We start from the raw sequence: 16,195 nt of genomic DNA on the forward strand, positions 1-16,195 counted from the left end.
CCATTGACAGCTACTCCCCGGAAGTTTAAATTCTTTGGCACTTCCGGCCTGCCACAAAGGCTGGCGGAGCAAGCTTTAATGACCAGAGAAAGTTCTCTGGAAAGAGTCTTAAGTACTGGCAGTTGGAAGTTGGGCCAGCATGCGTGGACGTGCTGGGAATGGGGACATTTGGGTGGAACGCTGACTGTGTGCTGTGTGTGTCAAGAAAAAAAAGGAAAGAAGTAAGGGAGGGAGGAAAAGGTAGGAAAGAGGGAAGGAAAGAGAAGGGAAAAAGAAATAGCATGTTAGTTGAATTTATTTACTTATTCGTTTATTCATAGAAAAGAGGCTGAAAGATTGCAGGCCAGGCATAGTGGCTCATGACTGTAATTTCAGCACTTTGAGAGGCCGAGGCAGGTGGATCACCTGAGGTCAGCAGTTCGAGACCAGCCTGGCCAAAGTGGCAAAACCCTGTCTCCATTGAAAATACAAAACAATTAGCAGGGCATTGTGGCATGCACTTGTAATCCCAGCTACTCAGGAGACTGAGGCAGGAGAATTGTTTGAACTTGGGAGATCACACCACTGCACTCCAGCCTGGGTGACAGAGAAAGACTCCATGTCAGAAAAAAAAAAAAAAAAAAAAAACGAAGCTGAAAGGTTGCAAAGCAAACCCTGATCAGTAGTTTTGGCTTTGGGGGAAGGGAATGGAAGTTGGGGTCATGGGGAGAGGAAGAACCATCGTATTCTCCTCAGGCTTATGTATTGCTAAATTGTTTTACAATGAGAATGCGTTCATATAATACTCTATAACTAAAAAAAATGAAAATACTTCATGAAATAGGTTATAGGTCCATTATAAAAACAAATCCTTGATCTCTAAAGACAGGAATAACTTTGCCCTTAGAATATACTGCTGCACATTTTCGCATGGAGTACTTTGACTTTGGTGCAGAAAAGCTAAACATGGTATTATGATTGATTTTTAAAAACAATATAAGCATACCATTTGGAAAATAGAATAAAATGTCAAAGTCATCCATGGCAATTGCGGCTGTCTTTAGCAACCACTATAATCTTGGTCTCTGTTATCAGGGTTCGGTTAATGAAATTCCTCATGGTTTTTGTTGAGTGAGGTACTGGAGGGAATGTAAATTGGAACAACATTTTGGAGAATCACTTTGGTAGTATATATCTCAAATCATAAAAATAAGGGTAACCTCTGACTCAGATTCTACTTAGAGGGATCTGTCCTAAGGAAACAATGTGAAGACAAAGACTTCAGGCTACAGATGTTTAAGGAAGTGTTGTTTGTAACTGAAACCATCCCAACAGGGCAGTGATTGATGGGCTGCATGATACAGACAAACCTAGTTTAAAATGGTTGGCGTCTTTGCTTACGAACTTACTAGCTGTGCAATCTGGATCAAGTAACAACTTCTTTGTTGATCCACGTAGACATGAAAATGGTGCTAGTCCGTTCTCACAGTGCTGTAAAGAACGACTTAAGATTGGGTAATTTATAAAGAAAAGAAGTTTAATTGACTCTCAGTTCCTCAGGCTGTACAGGAGGTATGACTGGGGAGGCATGAGGAGACTCACAAGCATGTTGGAAGGGAAAGGTGAAGCAAACATATCTTCACATGGCAGTGGGAAAAAGAGTGAAGAGGGAAGTGCTACACACTTTAAATAACTGGATCTCATGAAAACTCACTCACTGTCACGAGATGAAGGGGGAAAACCACCCCCATGATCCAATTACCTCCCACTAGGTCCCTCCCCTAACATTGGGAATTACAATTCAATGTGAGATTTGAGTGGGGACACAGAGCCAAATCCTCTCTCTGTATTTCTCTTTCACACACACACACACACACACACACACACACTCACACTCACACACACACACATTGGGAATTGTAATTACTTACCCCCACTGACTTGCAATACTTATTGAGTGAGATAATCCATGTAGAACATCTAGAACAGTGTTAAGCGCATCGTAGATACTTACTAAAAGGTAGCTATTATTAAGGATAAGGTTCATGCATGTGATAGAATCTATTCTATGATGCAAGAGTCTTTTAAGTGGCATGGAAATGCTTATTTATAAAGCAGATTGATAACAGGCATTCAAAACTCTTGAGTATGATCTCAGCTATGGATTCATACAGAGAGTAAAAGAAAGACTAAGAAAGAGAGAATGTACTAAAATACTTACACTATGAAGTGAGACTGGCTGGCATTGACATTTTCTTCATTCTTTTATCTAAAAAGAGTCACACAGAACTACTGAAGCCCTAGCCTTTCTTCTGTGGCTCCTGAGAATTCTTCTTGCTTTGGATAGAGGTTCCTTTGCTCAGAATCCTAAGAAGGAATTTTACTGATGATAGAACTGTGTCTAAATCTCAGTGGTGAGACATAGATAGACAGACAGACAGAGATAGATAGATAGATAGATAGATAGATAGATAGATAGATAGATAGATAGTGGTATTGCTGAGGCTAACTTTTGAAAAGTGAAATGCTCTGTAGGGAAAAGTGCCATTGATTGGGTTGCATAGAAGCAGACTGAACCAGGGCAGAGATTCCTGTATAAATGATTTATTGAGAGACTGTTCTTGGGAGAAAGTTGTAAGAGTGAAAGATGCTAAGATAAAGATACAGGGAAGAAGTTCACAAGGATGTGGTTTCTTCTGGACTCACCTGAGCACACAGGGAGCTAAGGAGTGTTCATTGCTCCACAGAATCTGACCCTCACCCTCACCCCAATGCCAGGCTGTAGACTGGCATACACATACATGCCAGTCTGCAGCCTGCCCTGGGGAGATGGGCATAACTCCTAGGTACCTCTGTGGTTAGGCAGCTCCAGTTGCTCAAGAGCATCCCTAAGAGAAGGTTACAGGTATGAGCCCTTAGCAGAAGCAGTGAGGTGGGCACGCTGACCTAGTAAAGGGATCCCAGGGGATCTAAATATGTCCCCAGCACCATCTGCCTTCAGAGGGTTAAAGGAGATTAACCTCCCTTTATTCCCCAACCCCCACCCCTTAAGAGGAGCTAGGAGAGTAACATGAGGCCATTTAGTAGCTCAGATGCCTGGCTTAGGTGGGAGATATGAGAGAAAAGAAGGCCTTCTCTCTCTCTTTTTTTTTTATTACTCAAAGTTTCATTTTTTATTTAGCTTTCTGACTCTGTGTTTGCACCTTCAACACTTTCACAACGATTTTCTGCTCCTCGATAAGGAAAGCATGCTTGATCCTGTCATGAACACATTTAGCACACATGGAACCACCATAGGCCCTACTGACATGTTTCTTTGTTTTGGACAAACTCATAAGAACTTTAGGTCGTACAGCACGAACTCCTCGAAGCCTGCCTGGGCACACACCACATGCTGATTTTGGTGCTTTCCCAACCTTCTTAGTATAAAGGTAAACAATTCTATTACCAGGGGTCCGGAACAGCCTAGTTTTGTTATAGGCGGTATTGTAGGACAGTCTACGTCGGTATGTCAAATGCTGGACCATTCTGAGTGCCTGCACACAACGTCCCCAGAAGAGCAAGAAGGCCTTCTCTTTTAGGAAAATTGAAGGCAGCAGGGGGTAGGTGGGAGCAGGGTTTTGTTTAAAAGTTCCCTTCTCTGTCCATCATGCCCAAAGGCTGAGGAAGTGAAAAGGAGGAAAGTGTGGAAGCAGCAGACAGAGGAGTCAGCCAGTGCAGTTGGTTACATTGAGTGAACAAGTAAATTGAGCAAAGACGGAACTGTATTGAGGATACTGAGACCAGATTTCCCATTGTTGGAGAAGGGAATTGCAACACAGAAGTAAAGAAGGTTAGAAAGACCCCTAAGATAACTAACTGAAATTAAAAGTATAAGTATGAACTCATTGTTTTTAAATAAATATACACAGATAGAGATAGATATGGTGAGTGTGTGAAGAGAGAGGAAGAGAAGTAAGACAGAAATAGATGATTGTTAGATAGATAGATAGATAGATAGATAGATAGATAGACAGACAGATAATTTCTTAGCTGTGCCGACCGAGAGGGCCCAGCAGCAGTGACACCCCAAAAGCAATGATCACACTGAGCACAGAGATTTTGGTTTCTAAATACCATCTTCTGCCAAAGGGAACCAGGGCTTCCCGGAAAGGTGATGACAGACTCCAGGGCTGGGGCAAGGGAAGATGAGCTGGACATCTTGTGCTAGAAAATAGGGATGACCTTGAGGAATCATGGAGACATGCCAAAAAAACAATAGGAATCAGCTTGAAGGGGCTCCCACTGGCCAGATCTGGGACAGTCTGCCCATTAAAATAATAACAGGTTGCAGCCTGGGCATGGTGGCTCATGCCTGTAATTCCAGCACTTTGGGAGGCTGAGGCAGGCAAATCACTTGAGGTCAGGAGTTTGAGACCAGCCTGGACAATGTGGTGAAACCTCATCTCTACCAAAATTAAAAATTAAAAAATTAGCCAGGCATGGTGGCAGGCACCTGTAATCTCAGTTACTCAGGAGGCTGAGGTGGGAGAATTGCTTGAACCGAGGAGGTGGAGGTTTCAGTGAGCCAAGATTGTGCCACTGCACTCCAGCCTGGGTGACAGAGTAAAATCCTGTCTCAAAATAGTAATACTAACAATAATGATAATAATAATAACAGGTTGCAACTCATGAAATAAAATTGGAATCTGCTGGTCCTTACTGATTAGATGGCTAGATAAGACAGATAAAGGAGAGGAGGAAAGCTCTTCTGAGCATCAAAATAATAGCAAGCTACAACCCACTGTATAAACAGGACTCCATAAGTCCATACTGATTGAATGGATAGACAGATAAGATGAAAAGAAGAAGGAAAAGTTATTTCTTACAGTAGAATGTCAACTAATAAATGTAGAAGGAATGACAGAAATAAAAAATGCCATTTGTGGGGCTGGGTGCAGTGGCTCATGCCTGTAATCCTGCTGCTTTGGAAAGTCAAGGCAGGAGGACTGCTTGAGCCCAGGAGTTTGAGACCAGCCTGAACAACATAATGAGACCTCATCTCTAAAATAATTTAAAAAAAAAATTATCTGGGCATGGTGCTGTGTGCCTGTAGTCCCAGTGCTATAGTCTTGGAGACTGAGGTAAGGATGGATTGAGCCGGGAAGGTTGGTTGAGGCTGCAGTGAGCCACGATGGCACCACAGCACTAAAGCCTGGGGATAGGGTGAGACCCTGTCTCAAAAACCAGATAAAAACAACCACGGGTTACCGTTGCAGTGGAAGATGATGTAAATAGAGATAGTCCATGGCTAAAGCTGGTAGGTGGAGGTTCTATGGGGAGGATATTGGCATAACTATTAATATTTCCTGACAACGGAGAAATATTCTTCATCACGAATGTAAAGTTATAACTTAGGGTGGAGGAATCTGTCAGACCAGATTACCAAGCTGGTCATCTCCATCACCAGCTTGATAAGGTGATGAAGATTAATGTCACTGGTGACAGGTTGACACTGTGTGCCCTGGTGTGCTGAGAAGAGCTCAGGTCGAGGTGTTCCTGCCAAGAAGACATTTTCCCGTGGACTTACTGGGTTATGGGTAGGGCTCAATGGCAGCAGTTATGAAATTCGAGAATTACTTGGGGAGTTAAAAATGCAGGTGAGGCTGGTTACGGTGCCTCACATCTGTACTCCCAGTGCTTTTTGAGGCTGAGGTGGGAGGAGTGCTTGAGGCCAGGAGTTCAAGACCAGCCTGGGTAACATACATCTCTACGAATGATAACAATAATTAGCCAGGAGTGGTGGTGCATATCTGTAGTCTTAGCTACTCTGGAGGCTGAGGCAGGAGGATCACTTGAGCCCAGGAGTTCAAGGTTGTGCGGTGACCTATGATTGCACTTCAGCCTGGATGACAGAGTGAGACACAGACTCTAAATAAATAAATACAATAAAATAAAAATGTAGATGCCAGGGCCTCATCCCTGGGGGTCTGTTTCTGGGTCTAGGGAGGGAGGGAGCTAGAGATCTATATATTTAACCATCATCATCCCAGGAAATTCTGACGTAAGTGGTCCACTGACCACTCTTGGTGGAATGTTGGCAGGAAATTCAGAAAAACCGTAGCCATTTTCCCACCCAGTTCCGATCTTAACTCCCTTTCTGTCTCTTTTACATTCCCAGGGTAACGCTCTATGCCGAGTTCCTTCCCATGAAAGCCAGAGCTAAATGTATTTTGCTGATTGAGGTAAGGAGAGTGGCCTGGGTCTCCAGAGAGTGTGGACTCTGGCAGGGGATTCTCAGATGTCTTTGGCCACAGGTCAAGGAAAAGGGGGTTTAAGAAAAAAAATATTATAGACTCAATATGCAAAAATGTAAAGGGATCAGTTTCATCAATTCTCACATGCCCGTTTTACAAGATGGATAAATTCTTCAATTTACAAGAACATTCAAGCTATCATCCCTCAAAAAAAAAAAAAAAAAAAAAATGGCAGCAAGAGTATGGAAGAGTTGGTGTTGAATAGTGTGGCATGAGTAGACCAGACTCCTGCCCCCACATCCACATCATCACCCTCCTCCTGTGTTTCTGGTCCATGGACATTCTTGACCATTTCTGTGGCCTACAGACTGCCTTAGAACTCTCAAGGTCCAACTAGTCCTCTCAAGTTTTTCTTCCAGGGTCTCGTGACCCATTTCCAACCTTCCAACCATGATCTGAAAGATCTCAGAGCAAATACAATGTCCATGGCCCCCCACCTCATGCAGCTGCCTGACGGCCCCCTCCACACAGTGGCAGAATGGTTTATTTGCCCCTGCTGGACATTGATCCCAACAGTGATGACTGTGAACCCACTCTGGTGTCCCCAGTCACTGTAAGCACACTGACAATATTAATCACATTGCTCCCACAGCCCAACATCCTGACAACATCTGCTCCTTACCAATTAGGGTGATGCTTCAGTGATCCCCACTCATGTGGATGAATCAGTTGTTTAAATACTGAAATGCATCTGGGACTTTGGGAGGCCAAGATAGGAGGATCATTTGAGGTCAGGAGTTTGGGGCTGCAGTGAGCTGTGATCACACCATTGCACTCCAGCCTGAGTGGCAGAGCAAGACCCTATCTATTAAAAAACAACACCAACAACAAAAAGAAGGCTAGGTGGCTCATGCCTGTAATTTCAGCACTTTGGGAGGTCGAGGCGGGTGGACCACCTGAGGTCAGGAGTTCACGATCAGCCTGGCCAACCTGGTGATGAAACCCCACCTCTACTAAAAAGATGCAAAAAATTAGCCAGGTATGGTGGCGAGCACCTGTAATCCCAGCTACTTGGGAAGCTGAGGCAGGAGAATTGCTTGAACCCGGGAGGTGGAGATTGCAGTGAGCCGAGATCACAGCATTGCACGCCAGACTAGGTGAGAGAGTGAGACTCTGTCTCAAGAAAAAAAAAAAAAAGTGGGCAAGGGGAATATATCTGGACCAGCTGATCTTGAACTCTGGCTGCCCTTCATTGCCTGACACTCTGTCCCCTCTTGGGACCCTCCAGAGCTTCCCATGATTCAGCAACTAAAGAGTTAAATCCTAGCACAGTGCAGATGGTGTGGGCATGTGTAATTGGTGCCCATTCTGACTGGTCAGTGCATTATTTGTTAGACATTCTTCTCTCGGCCCTGGTTGTCAGCAACCGAAACGGACTGTGGTTTATTTAAGCAAAAACGGACTTAGGAAGGTTTTTAGGAACTCCAAAACGAATGAGGAGACTGGAGGGCCAGACTTTGGAATGGACAGTAATTGTAGAGTCAGGGTCCCAACAGGAAACAGCTACTGAAATTAGGATCATTGCAGATGGTTTAATAAAGACGCTGTTGGCCCAGCGTGGTGGCTCACACCTGTAATCCCAGCACTTTGGGAGGCCAAGGTGGGCAGATTGCTTGAGGTCAGGAGTTTGAGAGCAGCCTGGCCAACATGGCAAAACCCCCATCTCTACAAAAACTTAACCAGGCATGGTGGCACACACCATCTCAGCTACTCGGGAGGCTGAAGCACGAGAATTGCCTAAGCCTGGGAGGCAGAGGTCGCAGTGAGCTGAGACTACACCACTGAACTCCAGCCTGGGCAACAGAGCAAGACTCCATCTCAAAACAACAATAACAACAAATAAATAAATCAAGGGACTATTTATAAAATCCCCGCAAGAGTGTTACCACTTCAGGCCAGAAGGAGCAAAGAGAGGGATTAATGAGCTGCCCAGAGAGTTGTATGATGAAGGCTACGGGACAGGAGCTAGGACTTGCAGCTGAGGGATACAACCAGCCAGGACCACTCTGCAGGGAGGCAGCCAGGGGAATAAGTGCTTCAGTGTTTTTCTCCTCCCTCACTCCCTCCCATGTCTTGCAGGACTCCACACTGGCTGCACCCAATGGGAAGCGCTAGGACAGGGAGCCTGTTGATGGAATTCACCCAAAAGTGGAAAAAGATGGAGAGTGACTTGGGCAGGCACATAGAAGGGGCAATTCTGATTAGGAATTCTGGGCACCATTGGGCAAGGGAGATGATGTCAGTGAGCAAAGTCAGTGTGTCCGTTTCGTACAGCCGTGTTCACAGCCGCATTATTTACAACAGCTAAGACATGGAAGCGGCCGGGCACGGTGGCTCATGCCTGTAATCCCAGCACTTTGGGAGGCCGAGGTGGGCAGATCACCGGAGGTCAGGAATTTGAGACCAGCCTGGCCCACATGGTGAAACCCCATCTCTTAAAAAAAAAAAAAAAAAGGACGTGGAAGCAACCCAAGTCTCCATCAACACACTCGTGGGCAAACAAGCTGTGGTCTGTACATTCATTGGAATATTATTCAGCCTCAAAAAGGAAGGACATTGTGACACATGCTACATCGCAGATGAATCTTGAGGACATTATGCTCAGGGAAATAAGCCATTCACACAAAAAATAATACTTTACAATTCCACTTATATGAGGTACCTAGAGTAATCAAATTCGTAGAGACAAAAAGTAGAATCGTGGTTGCCAAGGGCTGGGGATAGAGGGGGCGGAGAGTTATTGTTTAATGTGTACAGACTTTCTGACCAGGCACGGTGGCTCACCCCTGTAATCCCAGCAATTTGGGAGGCCAAGACGGGTAGATCACCTGAGGTCAGGAGTTTGGAACCAGGCTGGCCAACAAGGTAAAACCCTGTCTCTACTAAAAATACAAAAATCAGCTGAATGTGACTGGGGGCATCTGTTAATTCCAACTACTCGGGAGGCTGAGGCAGGAGAATCGCTTGAATCTGTGAGGCAGAGGTTGCAGTGAGCTGAGATCATGCCACTGCACTTCGGCCTGGGCAACAGAGCAAGACTCTGTCTCAAAAATAATAATAATAATAAGTACACACTTTCATGTTTGCAAGATGAGTTCTGGTGAAGGGGAGTGGTGATGTTTGCACAATATTATGAATGTATTTAATACCACTGAACAGTACACTTAAAAATAGTTAAGATGGTAAATTTTGTTATGTGTATTTTACCATAATAAAAAATTTGAGGCCAGGTGCAGTGGCTCATGCCTGTAATCCCGCACTTGGGGAGGCCCAGGAGGGCAAATCACTTGAGCCCAGGAGTTCAAGACCGGCCTGGGAAGCATAGTGAAACCCCACCTCTACTAAAGATACAAAAAAATAGCCTGGCATGGTGGCATGTGCCTGTAGTTCCAGCCACTCAGGAGGCTGAGGTAGGAGGATTACTTGAGCCTGGGAGGTTGAGACTGCGGTGAGCCATGATTTGAAAACTGTATTTCAGCCTGCGTGACAGAGCAAGACCCTGTTAAAAATAAAATAAAATAAAAGACCCAATATGTTGGCTACCAATTTGACATCGCATAATATTGACCATATTGATCCCCTTAACCAGAGCTGCCACATTGCCCCACTCCAGTGGATGCCATACAAATATACAGTGGAGATGGCACCCTTGTGAGCTTGGCAACATGGCAGCCCTGGCCCTACCCTATAGATCACAGGGAAAGGGTGGCTCTTCTAACCTTGCTGACTCCAGTAACCCCTTACCCATAGAAAGACCCTGGCCCCCAGTGCCCCATAATTCCTCACTGTGTGGACCATGCTACCCCCGTCGCTGACCCCGATTCTCCTGTGCCAGGTATTCTGGGCCATCGGGACAGTGTTCGAGGTCGCCCTGGCTGTGTTCGTGATGCCCAGCCTGGGCTGGCGCTGGCTGCTCATCCTCTCAGCTGTCCCGCTCCTCCTCTTTGCCGTGCTGTGTTTCGTAGGTATCCTTTAAGAGATCTCAGCTTTTGCTACCTGACACCTTACTGTCCACTCTATTTTTGTGGGGAGGGGATGGAGAGGGATACCAAAGCCACCTTTTAAGATTATTATTATTTTTTCGTCAGGAAATGAGACAAGAGAGCTATGGCCTGGGATAGCCCCAGTATGGAGTGTTAGATTTCCTCCAGACAGACACTTCTGAGACATTTTCTAGGGAGATAACTGGGGATGGGAGGATACATTGGCCCCATCGTTGCAAAATCTGCACTTAAAGTGATTATATTGCCCTAGGTGAGACTCTTAAGTTGCAAGTGACAGGAATCCCATTCCAACTGGCTTGAGTAAAAGAGAGAGAGAAATACATTTCAGAGGATTCAAGCTAACTTCAGGAATGGCTGGCTCCAGGAGTTCAATGATCTCTTCATCTCAGCTCTGCAGAAACCACACCCTCTACTGAGGTCTTGCCACATACTCATCATTTCATGGGCACTTGGATGAAACACTTTACAGCCAGTAGGCACTAAAATAAGCCTAGAGATGGCTAGTTATCATGTATGATAAAGACCACAAAAATTCCTGGTAATGACAATAAGTGTTAATAATTATTAAGCTTAACTGTGTGGTATGCATTATCATATTTATTCCTCCCACTAATCACAGGACTATAATGAACCCCTATATGAGTCAGGATGATACAAGCTGCTGAAACAAATAAAGCCCACACGTTTAGCAACATATAGCATGAGAGGAGCTTATCTCTCACTCACACAATAGTTCAGAATGACTTTTCTGGTTGGCAAGCGGAATTTTGGGCCCTGGTTTTGTCCAGCTGGTGGCTCTGCCATCCTCTAGGGCTTTGAAGTCTTCTACAGTCAGACAACAGACTTGCAAAAGGCAAGTGGTGACTGCACATTCACTTCTTAAATGCCTTGGCCAGGAATAGTCTGCTCATACGCCATTGGTAAACACAAGTCACATGGTCTCACCTAGATGCAAGGGGAGCTGGGAAATGTAGTCCCTGTCTGGGCAGCCACATCTGAAGACAACTTTGCACTATGTAAAAGGAAATGGCCTACAGCAAATAGATGAAAGAACTCTGAACCAGATCTTCTAACTTCTAGTCTCATGTTTTCTCCAGTTTACCTGCTGTTTCAAATAGCTGTTGCTCCATTTTTACAGAAATGTATTTATCTAGTCATTTGTGGTTGTGACTTCCATAGGCCTAAAAATCTCTCTGATTTCTTTCTCTTGAACTGAGTTTGCATCAAGATGATGCTGAATACAGGTGAGGTATAACTCCTTAAGAGATGGGGGTGAGAATTCTGATAGTGATCTTAATTTAATTCAGCCTTTGCCTGGAATTCTGAAAGCAGCCCCCAAGTAATAGTAATAGTAACCGTAACAATAATAATAACTGCATTAATCTCGACCAGGCACTGCGCTATGCACCTTACCCGGATGATCCTGTTTAATCCTCTCAAGAACCCTATGAGCTAGGATCTCTTGTCATTCACATTTATGGATAAGGAAATGGAAGCACAGAGACGTCAAGTAATTGTACAGGGTCACACAACCAACATAATAAACAGCGGGGCCAGGATTTGAAGTCAGGTCTCCAGAGCCCCCACCTTAAAGACCCCACACGTAAATAAGAGTGTGTGGCTAGAAGTGAGTGCTCTGTTCCACCCTAACCAGCCACACCTGGGTCTCCTGTCTCCCCATCCCAGTGGCTGCCGGAAAGTGCAAGGTATGACGTGCTGTCAGGGAACCAGGAAAAGGCAATTGCCACCTTAAAGAGGATAGCGACGGAAAACGGAGCTCCCATGCCGCTGGGGAAACTCATCATCTCCAGACAGGTCAGTGCCTGGACCGATGGACTCTGCAACGTGCGTATCAGTGTGCATGCAGGGGAGCGTGTGCACATAGAGTAGGGCATGCAAGTGTGGATACACGTGGGTGTGTGTGTGTGTGCACATGGAACAGATGAGGGCCCAGTAGACAGGACCTGCAAGGGTAATTTGGCTACTTCAATATGTATCGTCACTGCCAAATTCTAAAAATGCTACCTGGAGAATTTCGCCAGTGACTAGAGAAATGTAACGTCTGCTAATGGGTCCTGTACTACTCCTGCTTCGGTTTCGCCTTTCAGCACAGATGAAGTCTGACTAGCAAATGAGATCGATTGGGAAAAGCTGTGCAGTAAAACCACATTAGGAAGGAATGTGCTTAGATCGAGGGGATCAAACCGCACCTGATGTAGATGTTCTTAATGGACGGTGCCTCACTCCACCAGTAACACCATCAAGAAATCCACCACGGTGAAACTTAATGAGCACTTACTGTATGTAGGCACTAGCATTGCACACGTTAAGACAAAAGATTCGGATTTAAGGCTGCAGTTCCTGCCCTCAAGAGCCATCCAAGCGGATTGGAGAAACGTAACAAGTACTCTTAAGCAGATATCAGATCCTATAAAGAAGCTACCTTTTAAAATAAAGTTCTATTTCGGATTGTTTTTATATTATGCAAGAAGAATTAAATGGTATTCCAGCAGGTTGGAAGGAGGTATTTGGTCTGACAACACAGAGGCCGGGGGACCTGCCTCAAATCTCCAGGGGCAGAGCCGGAGGGATTCTGCAAGACGTGCAGAAGCCCATATGGTTGCCTTTGGGGAGAGACCCCTCCCATGGATGAAGGAAAGCCAGGCTGGTCTTGAACTCCTGGCTTCAAGTGATCCACCTGCCCTGGCCTCCCAAAGTGCTGGGATTGCAGGCATCAACCACCGCACCTGGCCATAGCATATATTTTTTTAAAGAACTTTGTAAAGCAAAGATTTTTAAAATTTGTAAATTATGTAAAATTGGCCAATAGGTCATTTAGCTCATCCATCTTTTGGTAAATTGACGTTTGGTGAATTAGTTTCTCAGAACATTCATTGTTGCCACCTTGACCTAGAACTGGGGAAGGCGCCTGTGTATGTGTGAAATGGCTGGACATGCTTTGAACTGGTTTTCTGCTCCCTGGGTCCATGAGTCTGTGCTGAGGTCTGAGGGGCCAGGACAGAGGGATCTGCTTCCCAACTCCAGGTTTCCAGGTTGGAGGGCATGAGATCCATCCTAATCATGCCTCTGGACATGGCTGGGTTCTGGCTGGAGGGGTTGGGAGGCTCCGTCCTGTAGATTTGAGTTCTGGGTTCTCAGAGCTCCAGTGTCCTACCTACCATAAACCTCCCTCCCACCCGTGTGTGCACTAGTCTCAGGCCACCAGCAGGTCTCCCATGCATTTGTAGGGGAGAGAATAAACACCATGTCTTTGTTTTGAAACAGGAAGACCGAGGCAAAATGAGGGACCTTTTCACGCCCCATTTTAGATGGACAACTTTGTTGCTGTGGTTTATATGGTAAGAGCTGTTTGTTGACCACTTTGACCCCCTTCCACTCCCTGTGTCCTGTTTTGGGTTTTGTTTTAATGCAATGCACAAAGAACACTTTGATTTACAGCAGCGTTTGCAAATTTCAGTAGTTTGAACATCATCCTCCTGATTTCTGCCATATCCAGGTCATCATCTGTGTGTACTATTATGTCCTTAATCTTTTTCTTTAACTGACTGCTTTTGCTCAAGCATCTTTTAAAAGGCAACTTTATAACTCTATTTTATTGTGTTATTTTTTTTTATTTTTTATTTTTGAGACAGAGTCGCCTCCCTCCACTGCTCAGGCTGGAGTGCAGTGGCACTATCCTAGCTTACTGCAGCCTTGAACTCCTGAACTCAAGCAATCTCCCTCCTCAGCCTCCCTAAATTCTGGGATTACAGGTATAAGCCTCTGAACCAGGCCTATAACTCTACTTTAAAGGAAATCACTTTAATTGCAGGTCATAGATAGAAAGCACTCTTAAAGAGAAATACCAGAAAAAGTCACCAAATGGATGGTTTGCAGAGGCAATGAGCCTCTGTATGTAAGAGATAAAAAGGCTGGCTGGACGTGGTGGCTCATGCCCATAATCCCAACGCTTTGGCAAGGCTGAGGTGGGACGATCTCCTGAAGCCAGGAGTTCGAGAACAGCCTGGGCAACATGGTAAAACCCTGTCTCTACACAAAATGTTTAAGTTACCCGGGTGTAGAGGCATGCACCTGTGGTCCCAGCTACTCAGGAGGCTCAGGTGAGAGGATCACTGGAGCCCAGGAAGTCGAGGCTGCAGTGAGCTGCGATCATGCCACTGTATTCCAGCCTAGGCAACAGAATGAGACCCTGTTTCAAAACAAAAACAAAAAAGAAATGGGAGAGGGGAGGTGTTAAGGACTCCGTAGCATGTAAGTGACACTGGGATATAATTTAAAAGGATTGAAAGTAAACTTAAAAGGGAATTTGTCTTTCATAATATGATTGAATATTTCTGCTATGTGGCCTTGTGTGGTGGCTTACACCTATAATCTTTGGGAGGCTGAGGCAGGTGGATCACCTGAGGTCAGGAGTTTGAGACCAGTCTGGCCAACATGGTATAACCCCACCTCTACTAAAATATAAAAATTAGCTGGGCGCTGTGGCGGGCACCTGTAGTGGTGAGAACCTCTTGAACCCTGTGAGGTGGAAGCTGCAGTGAGCCAAGATTGCACCACTGCACTCCAGCCTGAGTGACAGAGTGAGACTCTGTCTCAAAAATATATGTGTGTGTGTGTGTGCGTGTGCGTGCACGCAAGTGTGTGTGTATTTATTTATTCATTTATTTATACTATGTCAGTGTCCTCCGTGAGCCCATATTGCCCCTTGGGCACCGCAGGGGTGGCATGTGGCACATATTTTGGGAACCACTGATTTGGTCAACGTGGGCATTCTTTTAAGTTCCAGTTCTGATCCTGTTGGACCTTTTCTTAAATAACAGCCATGGAAGGGAGCTGGAGACAGAAGGTGCAGGCTTGGGGGTGGCATTTGGAGAGTGTGATCACCCTAAACTCCACAATTAATTGGAATTGCAGTCATCTTTCAACTCTGTTTGTACCAATTCATGTACACAGCATTAACAGTGAACAAAAGGCCGGGCACGGTGGCTCAAGCCTGTAATCCTAGTACTTTGGGAGGCCGAGGCGGGTGGATCACGAGGTCAAGAGATCGAGACCATCCTGGTCAACATGGTGAAACCCCGTCTCTACTAAAAATACAAAAAATTAGCTGGGCATAGTGGCTTGTGCCTGTAATCCCAGCTACTCAGGAGGCTGAGGCAGGAGAATTGCCTGACCCCAGGAGGCGGAGGTTGCGGTGAGCCGAGATCGCGCCATTGCACTCCAGCCTGGGTAACAAGGGCGAAACTCCGTCTCAAAAAAAAAAAAAAAAAAAACAGTGAACAAAATTGGCCTAGCTTAAGGTATTGTGTTCTTTTTTAACCAGTTCTCATTTTTCCATTCACTGTTTAGCAGAGGTGCTAATTAACAGGGAAGTGACCCCAAGGTGGTCACTTACAGGAAAGAGGAGAAACAGCTTTGGTAATATACAGAACCGGGGGGTCCGTGTTGAGAATACCAACCTTCGAGCACATGTAATTTGGTTGGGCCAACGCTCCTTGAATACTGAAGCAATTAATTAGAGACTCATTTTAGTGCATTTTGGAAGTCACTAAATTTGCTTGCACACGTTGTAACCTAAGGAAATCAATCACTGGCTTTTGATTATGACTGCGTTTCCATATAACTATTCTACTGGATGAGAATGTTCTGGTCCTGCAAGCTTGAGTATTCTAGTTCCTGGATCAGCTAGGAAGTAATAAACAGTGTTATTCTGCTCTGAAATTTGAAAATCACATGTCTAAGTTGACATACTTGACCCAGAAGCTCTAAAAGATGTTAATGGGACTGTTTTCTTCCGGAGGTTGGTCCCTAAAACCATTTTTCCCCTGTTGCCAGTGGGGTAGACAGCCTTGGAGGTACTGTGTCTCTGGGATAGTATAGTTCTATTACTAGAAA

General features: G+C 45.1%; 2 protein-coding genes across 2 annotated transcripts in view; one reads left to right on the forward strand and one right to left on the reverse strand.

Moving 5' to 3' along the window:
• Positions 1 to 16,195, forward strand: part of SVOP (SV2 related protein) — a 104,075-nt gene that overhangs the window by 59,858 nt on the left and 28,022 nt on the right. Inside the window, exons 7-10 of the mRNA XM_003932278.3 lie at positions 6,140 to 6,203; positions 10,111 to 10,236; positions 11,966 to 12,094; positions 13,565 to 13,638. Coding sequence (XP_003932327.1) covers positions 6,140 to 6,203; positions 10,111 to 10,236; positions 11,966 to 12,094; positions 13,565 to 13,638 — 393 coding nt within the window. The remainder of the gene's footprint in view (positions 1 to 6,139; positions 6,204 to 10,110; positions 10,237 to 11,965; positions 12,095 to 13,564; positions 13,639 to 16,195) is intronic.
• On the reverse strand, positions 3,123 to 3,521 carry LOC104652051 (large ribosomal subunit protein eL34-like). The gene has a single exon (XM_039472268.2). The coding sequence runs from the start codon at positions 3,504 to 3,506 to the stop codon at positions 3,153 to 3,155; it is 354 nt and encodes a 117-aa protein (XP_039328202.2). The 5' UTR covers positions 3,507 to 3,521; the 3' UTR covers positions 3,123 to 3,152.

This window comes from Saimiri boliviensis, chromosome 7, assembly GCF_048565385.1.
Source record: "Saimiri boliviensis isolate mSaiBol1 chromosome 7, mSaiBol1.pri, whole genome shotgun sequence".
Taxonomy (NCBI): Eukaryota; Metazoa; Chordata; class Mammalia; order Primates; family Cebidae; genus Saimiri; species Saimiri boliviensis.